This window comes from Loxodonta africana, chromosome 19 (assembly GCF_030014295.1).
Source record: "Loxodonta africana isolate mLoxAfr1 chromosome 19, mLoxAfr1.hap2, whole genome shotgun sequence".
Lineage (NCBI taxonomy): Eukaryota > Metazoa > Chordata > Mammalia > Proboscidea > Elephantidae > Loxodonta > Loxodonta africana.
The window spans coordinates 57,655,233-57,672,601 of NC_087360.1; the positions used below are offsets into that span (position 1 = coordinate 57,655,233).

The 17,369-nt window shown below is 35.7% G+C and overlaps 1 protein-coding gene across 4 annotated transcripts in view; it reads right to left on the minus strand.

Moving 5' to 3' along the window:
• The window catches only part of HOOK3 (hook microtubule tethering protein 3), a 121,027-nt gene that overhangs the window by 37,311 nt on the left and 66,347 nt on the right, over window positions 1–17,369 (minus strand). For all 4 annotated transcript variants that reach the window (XM_064272760.1, XM_064272761.1, XM_010592418.3 and 1 more), the window contains exons 10-15: window positions 15,927–16,067; window positions 14,104–14,305; window positions 9,741–9,851; window positions 8,954–9,041; window positions 4,785–4,854; window positions 1,412–1,552 (exon numbers count right to left, since the gene is read on the minus strand). In XM_064272760.1, the coding sequence (XP_064128830.1) occupies window positions 1,412–1,552; window positions 4,785–4,854; window positions 8,954–9,041; window positions 9,741–9,851; window positions 14,104–14,305; window positions 15,927–16,067 (753 nt within the window). The remainder of the gene's footprint in view (window positions 1–1,411; window positions 1,553–4,784; window positions 4,855–8,953; window positions 9,042–9,740; window positions 9,852–14,103; window positions 14,306–15,926; window positions 16,068–17,369) is intronic.

Sequence of the window (17,369 nt, forward strand, 5' to 3'; positions counted from 1 at the left end):
AAGTAACTGACTGAAAAACTGATGTGTTGAAAACTTGCAAGTTGAAAAGTAATTTTTATAGATTCTAAATTCTCACAATTAAGATGAAAGACTTCCTTTTAGGGTCACAAGAAATAACACATTAGAGAAAATACTCTGTTAATTCAACTTTGATGGATCACGTTGCTCGCTCGCACTAACGGACCCTTTCAAACATCGGCCTATACAATGGGGTAAACTAGGTGAACCTGACGATGACTAGGAATTGACTTTGTTTTGAAAGATTTTGTGAATTAATGGTCAGATTTTTTGAAATCCTCTGGTTTTAATTCATGATTAAAAAGGGAAAATAGTAGGGTTTTAGTATCATTTTGCTTGGACAAATTAAAGAGGGGATCCTACTATAAAGAGACACAGTACCTTTTGGCAAGTCTGTCCAAAAGCGGAGAAATGGATTAGTTACTCTTTTGGGGGGCAGTTTTTAAAATAATTTATTTTTGTTGTTGTTGAAAATATACACAGCAGAACGTATACCAGTTCGACAGTTTCTGCATGTGCAATTCAGTGACACTGATTACATTCTTTGTGTTGACCAACCATTCTCACGCCTTTTCTGAGCTGTTCTTCCACCATTAACATAAGCTCATTGCCTCCTAAGTTTCCTATCTAATTTTTCAAAGTGCCGTTGTCAATCTGATCCCATACAGATAGATCTTAAAAGGGCTCAATGATCAAGGCAGACATTCTTTACTAGTTAAGCTAAATTATTGTTTGGTTTAAAAAAGGCTTCAGGGGATATTTTTGGCTTAAGGTTTAAAGATTATCTCAGGGCAATAGTTTCAGGGGTTCATCCAGCCTTCATGGCTCCAAAAAGGCTGGATTCCATGAGAATTTAAGTTCTGTCCCACATTTCCCTCCTTTGATCAGGATTTTTCTATAGAATCTTTGATCAAAATGTTTAATAGTGGTAGCAGGGCACCATCCAGTTCTGGTCTCGTGGCAAAGGGTGCAGTTGTTTATGGAGGCAATTAACCACACATTCCATTTCCTTCTCCTATTCCTGATTGCTCTTCTTCCTCTGTTGCTCCAGGTGAACAAAGACCAACTGTTGTACATTGGATGGTGGCTTGTAAGCTTTTAAGGCCCTAGGCACCACACAATGAACTAGGAGGTAGAACAGGAGCACTAAATACAACATCAGGCCAATTAACGGCGATGTCCCATGAAACCACGATCTTAAGCCTCCAAACCAAGGAGCCAAATCCCATGAGATGCTATTCTTTTTTTGTCTTAGTGGATTAAAGTACTCTTAAAAGGAAATGGAATAGACATTATCACTTTTCAAAATGCAATCCAAACCTTTGTTTAAGGGAATCAAAACCAAGGCAAATAGGAAACCTGTGGCAAGGTGCTGCCACCTATATATTCCTACCTATTCTCCGTCTCCAGTTCATTCTTGCGTAGATTTGCATCATCTAGAAGGCTCTGCAATAAAGCAATTTTTTCATTGTCTGAACCCTCTTGGTTAATTTTTAACATCTTATTCTCATGCTGAAGACGGATAAGCTTCTCCCTGAAGGAACGAAATAAAAAATGATTACCTGATATATGAATATAGTCTGGTTATCAAAATCCAGTTACTCACAGTTAAAAATTTAGCACTTAGAGTAGAAGTGAAAAAGTACCTAAAAGAATTTAGCTCGTATTGTTACTGACTAAGACATTAAGCACTTAGTACTTTCTTTTTAGAACAGACAATACCGAAGATAATAGACTCCTAATATCCTGATGAGTAAAGAATGAAATTTCAGAATTCTGCTTCCTTTCTGATTTAAATAGTTAAGCTATGGGGGTATTCATTTATGTGTCCTTTGTTTTAATCAGAAAATGTGATCTCTAATGCTATGTTCTGAAATTACCAATCATTTGGTGGCAAGATATAATATTCAGTGAGGACTGCCTTCAAGATATGCACTCCACCCATTTCTATACATATGTAAAACTGTATCCTTCAAACAAGCCAGATTGTCAGAGCAGGGTTACTAGACTTCATTGTTTTGAGCTCTGCGTTGTGCCTAAAGCTTACACTGACGGATGTTAAAAACTATACCAAACCAAGCCAAACCCATCGCCATCGAGTCAATTCCGACTGATAGCAACCCTATAGGACAGAGTAGAGCTGCCCTGCAGGGTTTGAACTCCTGACCTTTTGGTTAGCAGCTGAGGTCTTAACCACTGTACCACAGGGCTCTGTTAACGCAACAGCTACACAAAATTTGCCGCACATTGACTGCAAGGATGATACAGTTGAAGATGAATTCATATGAAGATACAATTGCTGAAGATAAAAATCTTTATTTTACATAGGGTCATCTTTTGAGGGCCCTGTGAAGGTAATACTATCAGATCCCAGATACTATGAAAAGCTGTGCTTATCATTGAAAAAGAAAGAAAACAAAATAAGGGAGAGAGACACACACACACACGAAACCAGTTTGCTCTTGTTTTCTAAACACCGTAATCTTATACTGTACTTTTGCTATTGGGAAGTCGGAGTCAAGTCTGTGGCTCAAGTCAAGCAATTACATAGAACTTAATATATTTTGTAGACAAACGACACTGACTTGATCCTATTTTTAAATTACATGCTCATTGTAGGAAGAAAAAGTTAAACGAAAAGGAAATACAAATCATTCTCTTTTTTTTTTTCAACAGGAACCAGTTTAATACCAACAAGCCGTGCATGAGTCCTGAGCAGACCCACCACCTAGCTGGTGGGAGACCCTGGGCAACAACCACTGTTGAAATATGGCCTTCTAATTCTATGCATATATACACACATGCAAACAGTTTTAAAGATGGGATCATATAGGTCATGCTCTTTACACTGAAAATATAACGATCTTTTCATATCATTAAATATTTACTTTAATATTTTAAATATGTTGTAAATACATACCCACCAGCCAGTGCCGTCGAGTCGATTCCGACTCATAGCAACCCTATAGGACGGAGTAGAACTGCCCCACAGAGTTTCCAAGGAGCACCTGGTGGATTTGAACTGCCGACCCTTTGGTAAGCAGTCGCAGCACTATGAATCATTATTTACTTAATCAATATCCACCTATTAGATATTTAGATTATTACCAATTTCAAGTTTTAACACACTAATAATGATCAGCTTTATACATACACCTTTGTGTATATCCTTGGTTATTTCCTCAGGGTTAATTCCTGGAAAAGTAATTGTCAAAATATAGGCACATGTTTAAGAGAACAGACACAACTTGCCAACTGATCATAAGAAAAGTTTAATCTTCTATATTTAATTAAAAAATTTTTTAAAATCTTTTATTTCTAGGGTGTGAGGTTTCCAGTGTCTCTACACCCTTAACATCAGTGAAAATTATCACTTAAAATAGATTTTTGCCAATTTGATAGGCAAACTTCATCATGTGTTAAGGATATTAACGCACTGTCTATGACATACGTTGCAGAATTTTCATTCCTTTTTGCCATTTCTTTTTGACAGCTGTTTTGGACAGAGAGAACATTTTAATTTGTATGTTGACATGCTCAGAAAAGTGATTTTCTCTGCTGAATCTTTGTTTTATCATTGTTCTCTGTCCTTAGTTTAAAAAGCCAACTGCATTACCTATAAGCTTCCTTGAATAGGTTTTCTGGACATAACCGTTTATTTGTAAATACCCATAAATAATAATGTGTTCATTCATTCAAAAAATTTTATTGATGCAATGACATATATAACATACCATATCCCATGGCAGAAAAAGGTATACAAGATACTTCCAGAATTGGTGTTCTATTATACTCCTTTTTAATAAATGCCAACAACAACAAATTATCTTCATTTATTCAACAAGTATTTGAATGCCTGTTGCGATTTGTGTAGTTTATAACACTCTTATACAAACATTAATTTACTTGATGCTTTCAAAGATCTTATGGGGAATCAAGGTCCATTTCCATTTTAAAAAGGTGTATAAGAGGCTTAAAGAAGGTAAAAGCAATATTCAGGATTATTTTCCTTTTGCTAGACACTTGGTACCTCCTGCACAATTTTTCATTTTTATACATAAAGCTAAGCATATATTGAAATAAATTTTAAAATGCCATGACTAAGTACAATATAGGTACTATTGAGAGAGGAGTACCACATTTTCACGCAAATAACGCACACCTTCTACGTTTGTTTGCCAGCTGCACCCTCCCCGCATGAGGTATTTTTGTTAGGGTGCTATGCTAATTTTTTTTACAGTACCCTGCAAAAAAATTGGCATAGTGACTCTTATGGAAATAATTCATGGGGGGAGGGCGCAGCTGGTAAACAAATGCAGAAGGTGTGCGTTATTTGCGTAAAAATACGATAGGAGAAATGGGGGGTATTTCCTCCTGTGTATTACACTAGTATTTTTCTAAGAACCATTTCATGTGGTTACCATATAAATCTAATAACTATTTTGCAGGCTGATAGCTAAGTATAATTTTGTCTTTGGGTCAAGGGTTTTCATTAATCGATGTGCGTTGTGGATATCTAAACACAGAGTATGTTAGTTCGTGCGGCGTGCCTGAAAGATTCTCCTACTGAAGCGCAAAAATCAATTATCTGCCGGATCAGCTTAAGAATGCTTCTAATGTGCTGAAAACACGGAAATTGAATATTGAATTCCTGTTGAAAGTGTTAATAATAAAGGGTAAGGAACTGATCCTCTCCATGTTGTAGAGGACTCAGTTTTCTCCAAGAATGCTGTGCCATATGACTGCAAACATTGTGATCCACTTACCTGATTTCAGGTGTAACAATCTCTGCTGCCAGACTATCTGAAGATTCCTGACTTCCCAGAGGCATTAACCCTATAAATATACACACGGGAATACAAGGTTATAGAAAGCAGAACTATCACTTTTAGTTGGGTTATACAATTTATGAAACCCTACTTGGAGCGTTACTTTAACAGCTAAAATCTTTGCTTTGCTTTTCTCAACCCAAAGACCATGTCACAGTTGCCTTACGGTTTTTAAAACGAACTGAGAATGTATACTAAAAGTGTAGCTGACAGACTGTTACTGTAAGGAACCTTAACAAATCATACCTCCTTATATTCATACCTTTGTATCTATTCCTTCATAGAATGGCTCTGGGCTTGGCCATGTGATTTGCCTAAGCCAATAGGGCACTAACAAATTTGACTCAAGCATGAGCTTGAAAAGTGCTTGCGCCCTGGGGCTCGCTCTTTCTTGCTGCTCTGAAACCACCCTGTGAAGAAACCAGGGCTAGCACCCTGGAAGATGAGACCATGTAGAGCAGTGATGAGCCATCTCAGCTGAGGGTCGTTGGACCAGGGGTTGGCAAATGGTTTCTGTAAAGGGCCAGGCAGGGAGTATTTTAGCCTTTGCAAGTACTTCATTTCTCTTCATGGCTGCATTAGTAGCTCGATCCTTTTTATTGCTGAAGAGTATTCTATTACATGGATGTACCACATTTTGTTCATCCATTCACCAGTTGATGAAGGACACTTATATTGTTTTCACTTTCTGCCTATTATGAATAACACTACTATGATCATCTGCATGCAGGTCTCTCTGTGGATGTATGTTTTGCATTTCTCTTGGGTAGATACATAAGAGTAGAATTGCTGGGTCATATGGGACGTTTATGCTTAACTTTCTAACCATCTGCCAAACTGTTTTCCAAAGGGGCTGTACCACTTACAATGTATGAGGTTTCCAGTTTAAGCACATCTTCTCCAACACTTAGTTTTGTCTGTGTTTTCAAGGTTAGCCACTCTAGTAAGTGTGTAGTGGTTTTGATTTTCATTTCCCTAATGATTAATGACATTGAGCATCTTTGTTTGTGCTTATTGGCCATTTATATGTCTTCTTGGAGAAATGTCTATTCAAATCTTTCACCTATTTCTTTACTGGGTTGTTTACTTTTATGTTAGAATAGTTCTTTATATATTCTGAACACAAGTCCTTATCAGAAATACAACTGGGAAATGTCTCCTCTTTATCTTTTCATTTTCTTAATAGTGTCTTTTAAAGCAGAGGTTTTTAAAAAAAATTTTGGTAAAGTTCAATTTATCATTTTTTTCTTTTACGGACTGTGATTTTGATGTATCTAAGTATTTTTTGCCTAATTCAAGGTCATGGAAAACCATGGTGGCGTAGTGGTTAAGTGCTATGGCTGCTAACCCAAAGGCTGTCAGTTCAAATCCACCAGGCGCTCCTTGGAAACGCTATGGGGCAGTTCTACCCTGCCCTATAGGGTTGCTATGAGTTGGAATCAACTCGACGGCAATGGGTTTGGTTTTTGGGTTTTAACTCAAGGTCATAAAGATTTTCTCTTGCAATTTATTCTAATAATTTTATAGTTTTAGCTCTTAAATTTAGTCTATAATCCATTCTTAGTTGTTTCATATATGGTGTGAGGTAAAGGTCTAAATTAATCTTTTTTGCACATAGATATCCTGGACCTAGAACCATTTTTTCAAGAGACTGTCCTTCCCTCATGAAATTGCCTTGGCACCTTTGCTGGAAATCAATTGAACATAAATGTATTTTTTTTTTTTTTTTTGGAGGCTCAATTCTGTTTCAGGATCTCTATGTCCATCCTAATGTCAGGCCCATGTTGTCTTAGTTATTATAGCTTTATAAGTTTTGAAATCAGGACATGTAAGTTTTCCAATTTTTTATTTTTTTTCTAGTTCTTTTGTATTTTCATATATATTATAGGATCACCTTGTCAATTTCCATAAAAACTACTGCTGAGATTTTGATTGGGGTTACATTGACTCCATAGGCTAATTTGGAAAGAATTGTCATCTTAACTATGTTGAATCTTCCAAAACACGAACAAGGATCGTCTTTCCATTTATTTACATCTTCTTTCATTTGTCCCAACAGTGTTTTGTAGTTTTCAGTGTACAGTTAAATCTTGCATTTGTTTTGTTAAACTTATTCCTATATATGTATTCTTCTTGATACTAATACAAATGGATTTTTTTTTTTAATTTCATTTTCAGGTTGTTCACTGGTAGTACATAGACATATAACTGATATTCATATATTGACCTTGTATCCTGAGGCCTTACTGAACTCATTTATTAGTGCTATAATTTTTTGTGGATTCTGCAGGATTTTTAATATACAGTACTGTGTCATCTGTGAATAAGGACAGTTTTACTTCCTTCTTTCCAACCTGGATGCCTTGCATTTCTTTTTCCTGCCTGTTGAATGAAAATGAGATTCCTATACTGCTGAACCTTTAGGTTGTTTCTAAATTTTCACTATTATAAACAATGCTTTAATTCATAACGTCATAAATATACTGTAAATTCCTAGAGCACAGTTGCTCTAGGTCAAAGGGTATCTATATAAAGAAGGTTAAAATGTATAGGTTTATAAGTAGCAAAGAAAACAAATGTGACAGCTTACATAAAATGGTCTCTCTCTCTCCTTTTTCTTTTGATAATGAAGGAGCTGGGAGTAAAAAGGCTGAGGTTCAGGTTAGACTCTTCAAATTTTGGAAAAACTCATGTAGAGTTGATATGTGAAAGGACTGTCAAGCAGCAATGAGGATCCAATTATAACAAGAAATGATATATTTTTGGGAAAAAAATTTAGGATATGTGAATTAGGGTTTGATAAGTTTGGTCTAGAAAGAGGCTAAGAGAATAAGGAAAAGAGAGTAATAGTGAGAACAGTAATAGTTGATATATTGGTCAGGTAAAGTGGAAAATTAGGCCAGAAAGGCTGATTGACAGCAAAAACACAGGGTTTGCTATGAGTTGAACTGTGTCCCCCAAAAAGGTATGTCAACTTGGCTAGTCCATGATTCCCAGTATTGTGTGATTGTCCACCATTTTGTGATCTGATGTGATTTTTGTATGTGTTATAAATTGTAACTCTATGATGTTAATGAGGTGGGATTACCAGCAGTTATGTTAATGAGGCAGGACTCAATCTACAAAATAAGGTTGTGTTTTAAGTCAATCTCTTTTGAGATATAAAAGAGAGACGCAGGCAGAAAGACATGGGGACCTCATACCACCAAGAAAACGGCACCTGGAGCAGTGCATGTCCTTTGGAACCGGGGTTCCTGTGCTGTGAAACTCCTAGAGCAGGGGAAAACTGATGACAAGGCCTTTCCCTAGAACCAACAGAGAGAGAAAGCCTTCCCCTGGAGCTGGTGCCCTGACTTTGGACTTCTAGCCTCCTAAACTGTGAGAGAATAAATTTCTCTTTGTTAAAGCCATACATTTGTGGTATTTCTGCTACGGCAGTACTAAATTAACTAAGACAGGGTTAGAAGATGAAATGAAGATAAGCAGGTTTGGTAGGGTAGGAGGAGGAAGTTGTAGCCAGAGGGAAAGGAAAATTTCAGTTTCAGGTAACTGTATAGCCAAGGAAGTGAACAGACTGTGAAGCTGTACAAGTTATCAATTAGGCTCCCACAGTCCCCCAGGGTGATGGCGAAAGAGTGGTATGAGGGTAAGCCTTAAGTTCAGTGCTGCTCCTTTCATGTGAGAAAGAGCTGTTTTCTACTTGGGATGGAAGTTCCTTAATGGACTGATACCCATCCTACCTATCTCAGTTGAAAAAAATCACTGACTTAGAAGGTTTCAAATAAAAAGGTCATGAGAAACTTTCCAGAATGAGTTTATTATTAACAGAGATAATTTAACAAATGTTTATGCTTTTGACCTAATAAAACTCAAGTGTTCAAATATAACATTAAAAAAAAGTAGACAAGTAAATCTTGTCTCCAGCATTTACAGTCTATTTGCCCTAAAACCTGGGTAACAGTTCAAAATGTGTTATGAATCTTATGGCCTCTTCAGCAATTTTTTATTTTCATCTATTGGTGCAATCATCTTAAAGTAAATCTAGTATTTTTCACGGATTCTATTAGGAATAAATTATATTTTTTGGGTTACTGAAATGTTTTTACCTTGAGTTGTAAGCTGCCCTTCTTGAGCCTGTACACAACGAAGCTCTTCAATGGTTTCCTTCAGAGAATCCCTTTCTGTTCTTAACCTCTGAAGGGACATAAAAACATGGAAGGTTAGCTTCAGGCTTTATAACTACTCATCACTGGTTTTAGCCTTTACAGAATGAAAAGCAGTAGTGAACATGGACATGCTTTACCTTTTGATCTTCTACGGGACAATTAAAATAGTTTTTTTTTTTTCATTTAGCGACATTGAACATTTACTAGGTGCAAAGCAATGAACTGTCCACAGTTAAACATAAGAAACAACACTGCCCTCCCTTAACAATAAGTACCTAATTTCTTATATAACATTATTTTCATTAGACATAACAGATCAAAGAACAAAGACTTTAAACATCTACAAATTATTGACAAAGTCAAAATATTTTTAAAAGATTCAAAATGTGCTGAACAACAAGAATTGTATCCTTTGTATTAGTCACACAGAAAACAGAAAAGCTACGTAAATTTAAAGAAAGTCATGAGCAGAACAATGTTAAACACAACAGCAGTAGAAAAAATAAATATCTATAAAAGAAACTAGGATGGAAATCAAAGCATTCATTTTTATCTTTTTAGAACTATTTCTGAAGCACAAATTGATATCTTCTATAATTTAAAAATAAGCAGGATCTCTAGTTTTCATTCACAAATAGAAGGAATTAAGAAGTATTCAAAACATGAATTAAATGTCACTGTCTTAATTTTGGCAGTGCTCAAACAGAAATACCTAATATATACTTACATCCTTTTCTTTTTGAAGACTGTCAACTTTTTCTTTCAGTCGCTTATATTCAAAATCTAATTTATCTGCTTTCTTTGATTCTTCAGATAATCTGTTTTGCAGTTCTACTACCTAATACATAAAGATAACATTAATTTTTATAATTTGAAATATTAGAAATTATCACTGTTTTCTTCTACAGACCTATGAACCCTCTCCAAAAATACTCAAATAAATGTATATGATACAGCAGCCTAACAAAGTGGAGAACTAGGCATAAAAATGTGTCCACGTACTATGGGTTCCAAAACCAGAATCATCCAGAACAACAACTCAAAATTATAAAAGAATCTATAGGACTTTCACTTCCTTCAATATAGGTAACTGAGTAGACTGAAAACTCTCTTGCTATATAAAACAAATGCTAGGGGGAAAAATCCAGTGCACACCTAAGTTCCTAAGAAAGTAAGGTAAATCCTCAGGGGCCAAAACCAGAGTAGGAAGTTGGTGCTGAAGCTACGAGTAGGTGAGTTGCTACTGCCAATACCCAGAACCTCGAGCTTTAGGTCTAACAGGAGACAGGTGAGTGTTAAGCTACCCTGAGATCTAAAAGGTGGTGAATCAGTAAAAAACAGGTTGGGGAGGAAGAAGTCCACCAGCTGGCAAAGGCAATAAGAAAACCTGCCTATCTCAAACTGAGTTCTGGGTTTTAAAAAATATCCCTCGAAATTTGAAACCATAATCTGCTAATACATGGGTTTGGATTTGAATTTTTACTACTTGGCTTGTCTGGGAAACCCTGAGCCTAGCAATTAACTTAAAGTGGTCCTGGTTGGTAATGCCGTGGGAAATCTGGCACAAGCAATCACTCACATTGTCTAGAGGAACACAGTCTTAGGATTCCCAAAGATAAAGATGAACCAAATGCAAAAGCAAAATCCACAATTATAAAGGCCATAAAAAATAAGTCACTATGAACAAGAGTCAGCAGAAAACAACAACAGCAGCAGCAGCAACAACAGTAAAACAGCAGAAAAAGACTCCCAAAGATTTTAGACTGGAATTACCAGACAAAAAATACATACACTAGGTTTAATAATAAAAACTGAAAAGGAAATCTAAATTTTCAAAAGCTGTAAGAGATGATAAAAAATGATCAGGGAGGTTTGAAAAAGCACCACAGCAGCAGTAGAAAGAAAAAAAAAAATCAATGATAAATAAAGCATATTAAGCAGCAGAGCAGAAACAGGCAGAGAAAATTAGTATGCTATACAGTTTTACCGTAATATTTCTAGGTATAGGTTCCTTTTTATTTATTTTGTTTGTAATTCAGTATTAAATCTAAATCTGATCTCCTTTCTTAGTTTGGAAAAATATTTAGCCATCCTTACTGTCAAAATAATCTTTCCCCCATTCTTTCCATTCTCTTCTTGGGAGCTCTAATTAGAGAGTTCCTTGTTTTATATTCCATACCTTTAAATTTCATTTATAATTTTCATCTCTTTGGGCTACATTTATTCTGGGGAATTTCTCGACCCATATTCAAGTTTGTTAATTATTTCAGCTTTGTTCTATTTGAAATATTTCATAATAAAATGATGGGAAAAATGTATTCACCAAAAAAACCTACTAGTAATTCATAGTTTACTGGCTATTCTACTACAACTTCAGGAAATGGAAAATTCCGGTTTTACACAAATATCTTCTGAGATGGTCAATGAAGAAACCACTCTCCAACTTATTTTATTAAGCTAGTATAAGTTTGATATCGAAATTAGAAAATCGTGAGATTTTAAATGACCCATAGAGGCAAATGTTCTAAGTAAAATGAACAAAGCAAATCTAACAATCTGAAAATCCCAAATAAATCCACTGTGACCAAGCTAATTAATCCTCAGGAATGAAAGGATGGGTTAAACTTAGGAAATCCATTAAGATAATTCACTACAATAATAGAAAGGGGAAGAAGCATAGGATTCCCTCAATAGATGCAAGAAAAGCAGTTGATAAAATTCAACATCCATTTAAGACGAAAACTCTGAGCAAATTAGGAAAGCAACGGAATTTCTTTATTCTAAAAAAAGGTAACTACCAAAACCCTATTGCAATCCTCATAATACACTGGTAAAACATTTAAAGTATCCTGTATAAAATCCAAACAAAAAATAGTTACCTGTTATTATTGCTTCTATTCAAAATTATATTAAAGGTCAAGCTGATTAACCAAAAAAAGGGGAGGGGGTAGGAGTATGGAGTAGAAAGGAAGAAACAAAACAGCTTTTATCTGCACACTATATGACATCTGACAAGAGAATCTACAGAAATTATTAGGTACATGAATTTGGCAAGGTTGCAGAATCAATATACAAAAATCAATTTCATTCATACAATAAGCATGTAGAAAATGGTATCTTTCTCTTAATTATCAAAACTATTCAAAACAAAGTACATAAGAGTAATTACAACAAAATATGTGCATGATCTTCAGAAGAATATTATAAAACTTAATTGAAACACATTGAAGACCTAAATAAATGGAGAGATACTACATTTATGGACAGGAATTCTGCCTAAATTGATCAACAGATTTGATGTAATTCCAATTCTCAAAGGCTCTGGGTTTAAATGGAAAGCAACAGGCCAAGAACAGACAAAACAGTTTTGAAAAAGAACAAGGCATAAGGTATGTACTACTGAATATCAAAATTACCAAAACTCTATAGAAAATAAGTAGTGTGGTACTGGTGTAAGAATACAGAAATATACCAACGGAACAGAAAAGAATGCCTTGAAACAAACAAAAAATGTAAATGGTAGAGGTGGGTTTGCAGGTCATTGCAAAAGAGATGAACTATTAAATAAATGGTGCTGGGTTAGCTGGTTATTCACATATACAAAAAGTTTTTCAAATGGATTCCTACCTCACACCCTAAACAAAAATCAATTCTAAGTGGATTAAAGACCTAAATGTACAAAACCAACTTTATATTTTTATTTAAAAAAAGAAAAAGATGAAATTAGACTTGCATCCTTATATAGGAAATGAGTTCTTAAACAAGGCACACAAAGCACAAATCATAAAGAAAATTATACTTAAGTTTCCTTATACAGAAATTATCAGCTTCACAAAAAGTGAAAGAACAAGTCACAGACTGGTAGGCAATAACTGTAACTTGTGTAACTAATGGAAAATTAGTATCTAGAATATATAAAGAACTTTCAGAAATAAGAAAAAGAAATAATCCAATTTAAAAATGGATAAAAGAAGAACAGGCATTTCAAAAGAAATGTAGTCAGCAAATATCTTTGTAATTAGGATAATGAAAATTATAATCATAATGAGACACCATTTCATAACCATCCAACTTGCAAAAATTAAAGTCTGACATTCCTATGTGTGAACATTTTACAACTTTGTGGAAGTGACAACGTGGAGCAGTATGAGCTCATTAAACTGCTTGGTGGTGGTATAATCTCTCTGGGGAAAACCTGGCAATATCTAATTACACTAAAGATGCCTTAAGGAAGAAATCCCATAAAGGTGCAAAATGTTCATACATGTACAGAAGGAATTATGTTCAATACTAGATATAGTGGTGTTTCTTATAATATAGGGAAAAAAATCTGAAACAGCCTATATGTCCTTCAACAGGAAAAAAATGGATAAACTGTGGTACAGTCACTCAATGGGATACTATACAGTAGTGAAAATAAACACCTATCAGCATAAACTAGCCTTACAAATGTACTGCTGAGCAAAAAAAGTAAATTGCAGAAGTGTACACTTATTATAGCATTTATATAAAATTTTGAAACATATTTAAAATATTATAAATTGTTTAGGGATAAATATATATGTGTGTAGCAGAGGTATAAAGATGGCACGGGAATAAAAAAAAAACCAAAACTAAACCCTGTGCCGTCAGGTCAATTCCGACTCATAGCGACCCTATAGGAGAGAGTAGAACTGCCCCATAGAGTTTCCAAGGAGCGCCTGGTGGATTCGAACTACCAATCCTTTGGTTAGCAGCAATAGCACTTAACCACTATACCACCAGGGTTTCCGGCATGGGAATAATAACAGCAAAAGTCAAGATACTGGTTACCTCTGAATAAAGGCGGAGTATGTTTTATTTCTTAAACATGGCTAATTATTGTCATCTTCTTTTACCTTTTTATATTTCTTAAATATTTCATAATAAATTAAAAAGAAAACAATAGAAAGATCTGCTATAGAGACCAATAAACAAGCCCTGGGTAAGAACTAAGTGTCACAGAGAAAAAACAGAATACCACGGAAACAAAGTTTTTTCATAAGCAATACTGTTGTAATAGAGAACTTGCGTGAAAGCGTCATTGACGAACGTGGTTGCTCCTCTTTTACCTGTCTTTTATACGTCTCCAGTTGACTTCGAGCTGCATTGGCTTTTCTTAACTCTTCCTCCAGACTGACAGTGTTCTGCATATACATAGTATTCTTCTCTTCTAAGAGCTTCACCTGCCGCCTCAGATCGCCAAGATCTTCTAGCTTCTTTTTATATGAATCCACTTGGCCTTCTAGTTTAGCCACTTTATCAGAAGAATGTCTAGAATGAGATGGGCAACTAAAGGTAAGAAACACATCCACGGTGAAGCTGCTTCAGACAGTGCTAAACCAAGGAGATGACCCGGAAACAACACGTTCTAATGATAGATCTAAGATCAAAAGTGATTCCAGGTTAACTTTCTGGTCTGGTTGAAAAAATATGACCAAATTACAACTAAATGCGTAATAGAAAATGTTATAGAGTTTAAGGCAAGCAAATAGTAGGTATCCAGCAGAGTTCTATATAGCACAGAAATAACATAAAATAAATTTGTGCAGTGTTCAAACGACTCAGCAATCAACACGCCACTAGTGACCACAGGAATAGCCGTTTCAGTGGCGTAACGGGAAAGGGGGAGGTGGTGTCAAATTTTAGTGGGTTGAGGAGAGAACCTAATTTTTACCTTATGCATTATAAATTTGGTTCTGGAGAGGAGGAAAGAGTAACGAGTTTCTTTCAGAAAAAAAACATATATATATGTGAAGAGAAAAGACAATCGATATAACACAGTCCCTGTACATAGGATAGATGAGGGAATTAGCACAGGGCATAAGAAAGAATACCAGTTTTGTACTCTGGAAGCAAAAAAAGAAAAGATGGGTGAGAATGCAGGGGAGTTAAGGGGTGCAGGAGACAGGGGACATGGAGAGTTCAACAGTCCTGGCACTTTTTTTCTGGGCAGTAGGAGACAAAGCCATCTCCTGAGACTAAGGCCCGGGGAAGGTGTGGTAGGGCAGACAGGTGAGAAGAGTTATGAAAACAAGTAATAGCTATGTGAGATGGAGCTATCTACTGATGAGCAGGAGAATGGCAGGCCAGTGGGGAGAATCCAGTGAAGAGTACAGATCATTAATAGGTCATAGAACAAATTTTCTCTATTAGTTCTCAGTATTCAAAGAGCAAAAAATAGAAGAAGAAAAAAAAAAGATGGTTGCAATGATCCAAGAGAGCCTAAGAGTGGAATGGTAGAAAAATGAGCGAGGTGGCAAGCCTCGTGGGGTGTGACAGTATCTGACAAAAAAGTCCAAGTGACTAAGGGCTCAAAATTAAAGAATAGGAACAGCGAGAATAAAAGCTCCAGAGCTGTAAGAGCAATGAAGTGATTGTCAAAGATTAATTTTTACTGTATCTTTATGCAAATAACACAAGCACCTTCTACCTTTGTTTGCCAACCACAAGGTATTTTCCTAAGTGTCGCTATGCCAATTCTTTTTTTCACCTGTTGCTAAAAAAAAAAAAGTTTAGCATAGTGTACTTACAAAAATACCTTGTGGGGGATGGGCACGGTTGGCAAACAAACACAGAAGGTGCGTGTTATCTGCATAAAAATATGGTATATAGTACTCACTTGCCAGATCCTGTTACAAGTGTTTACAAACATAATTTAATTTCTCATACAAACCTCAGGTAGGTGTATGTAGTATCTCCCTTTTACAGACCAAAAAATAAAAAAAGTTACACAGAGGTTAATTAAATGATAGGACAGGGATTTGCAGCCAAGGTGGTCTGACTTTTAACCACTCTGCTGAGCTCAGAGATGTTAGAGTTTATAACGTTAGTGGTAGGGCTGCACTGGATGATGACAGTTCTCAGACTCTAAAGAGATGGGAAGGCTGTTTACCTAAGGACATCTATTTCATCTTTTAGAGACTGAGCTTCATCTGCCAGAGTGGTTAGCTCGTCGTTCTGTTGCCGGAGTTCAGAGATTTCCTTTTCTAACTCTTCACAGCGAATCCGATAATCATCTTTGGCCGCTTCTAGCCTGTAACCAAAACAGAACAGAGCAGGAAAGTACTGTTTACTGTCTAACAATGCTCCTCAGAGGAGTCAAAGAAAGTAAAAATATAAAACAAGAGAATAAATTCTTCTTGAATTTGTCTCCTACTTTTGTGGCTGTAAATTACATTCCCAGGTCTTAACTGTATTAAAAATTGATTCCATTCTGCAAAAAGCTTTTGGAAAAGCTAAAACTGATTGCCATTCCTCTACTCAGGAATTTAGACATTGAATATTTTCCCCAAATTCTACAGATATAACTTATTTAAAGTTTTTTTTTAATTAGGAAATTAACACATGTTCTTTGTTGAAAAGTAGCAAATTATGGAAAAACAAAGACAATAAAAGTATATTAATCCAGATAGATAACTACTGGTAACATTTGTGGAGTATATTCTCCAGTCTTATTTTTACTTGTATATTTTTCCCTCCAAAATATGAATAACACTGTTCCTACTCCTTATTAATCAGATTTGTTTACTTAAAATATAAAACTGAAGGTACATTGTCACAATAAAGATGAGGCAGAAACTTTATATCTGACTATAAAGAATAATAAAAAATACTTAGACACATACATATATAAAAGCCAAACCCACTGCTGTCGAGTCGATTCCGACTCATAGCAACCTTATAGGTAGAGTAGAACTGCCCCATAGAGTTTCCAAAGAGCACCTGGTGGATTTGAACTGCCGACCCTTTGGTTAGCAGCCATAGCACTTAACCACTACACCATCAGGGTTTCCACCAGTACTGGTAAAATACTTGAATTGTGAGAGTACTTCAAATTATCAAATTACAAATATGTATTCTGGAACAAATGAAAGTATTAGATACTATTTCCTTTATAATAAAAACTTAAGGTAATTCTAAATGCCAGTTCCCCAAAACCATAATTTTAAAACTAGCCACAATTTATAAGCAAAAGAGTAAAGTCAGGCCTGGATTTTACCATCCACACTGATAATGTCTTAGTAGGTCAAGCTGCAGACTAGTTTTCAAACTGTTTGGTTTCAGGATGCCTTCCACTCTTAAAATTTTCAAGGACTCAAAAGGACATTTGTTTATAAATGTTTTATCTATCAATAAAGGGGCCCTGGTGACACAATGGTTAACTGCTTGGTTGCTAACCAAAAGGTTAGTGGTTTGAACCCACCAGCAGCTCTGTGGGAGAAAAGACCTGGCCATCTGCTCCCGTAAAGATTTCGGCCTAGGAAACCCTATGGAGCAGTTCTACGTTCCTACTTTACTTTCCCCCTTCACTGTAGCCCCTTCTCACCCCTCAACA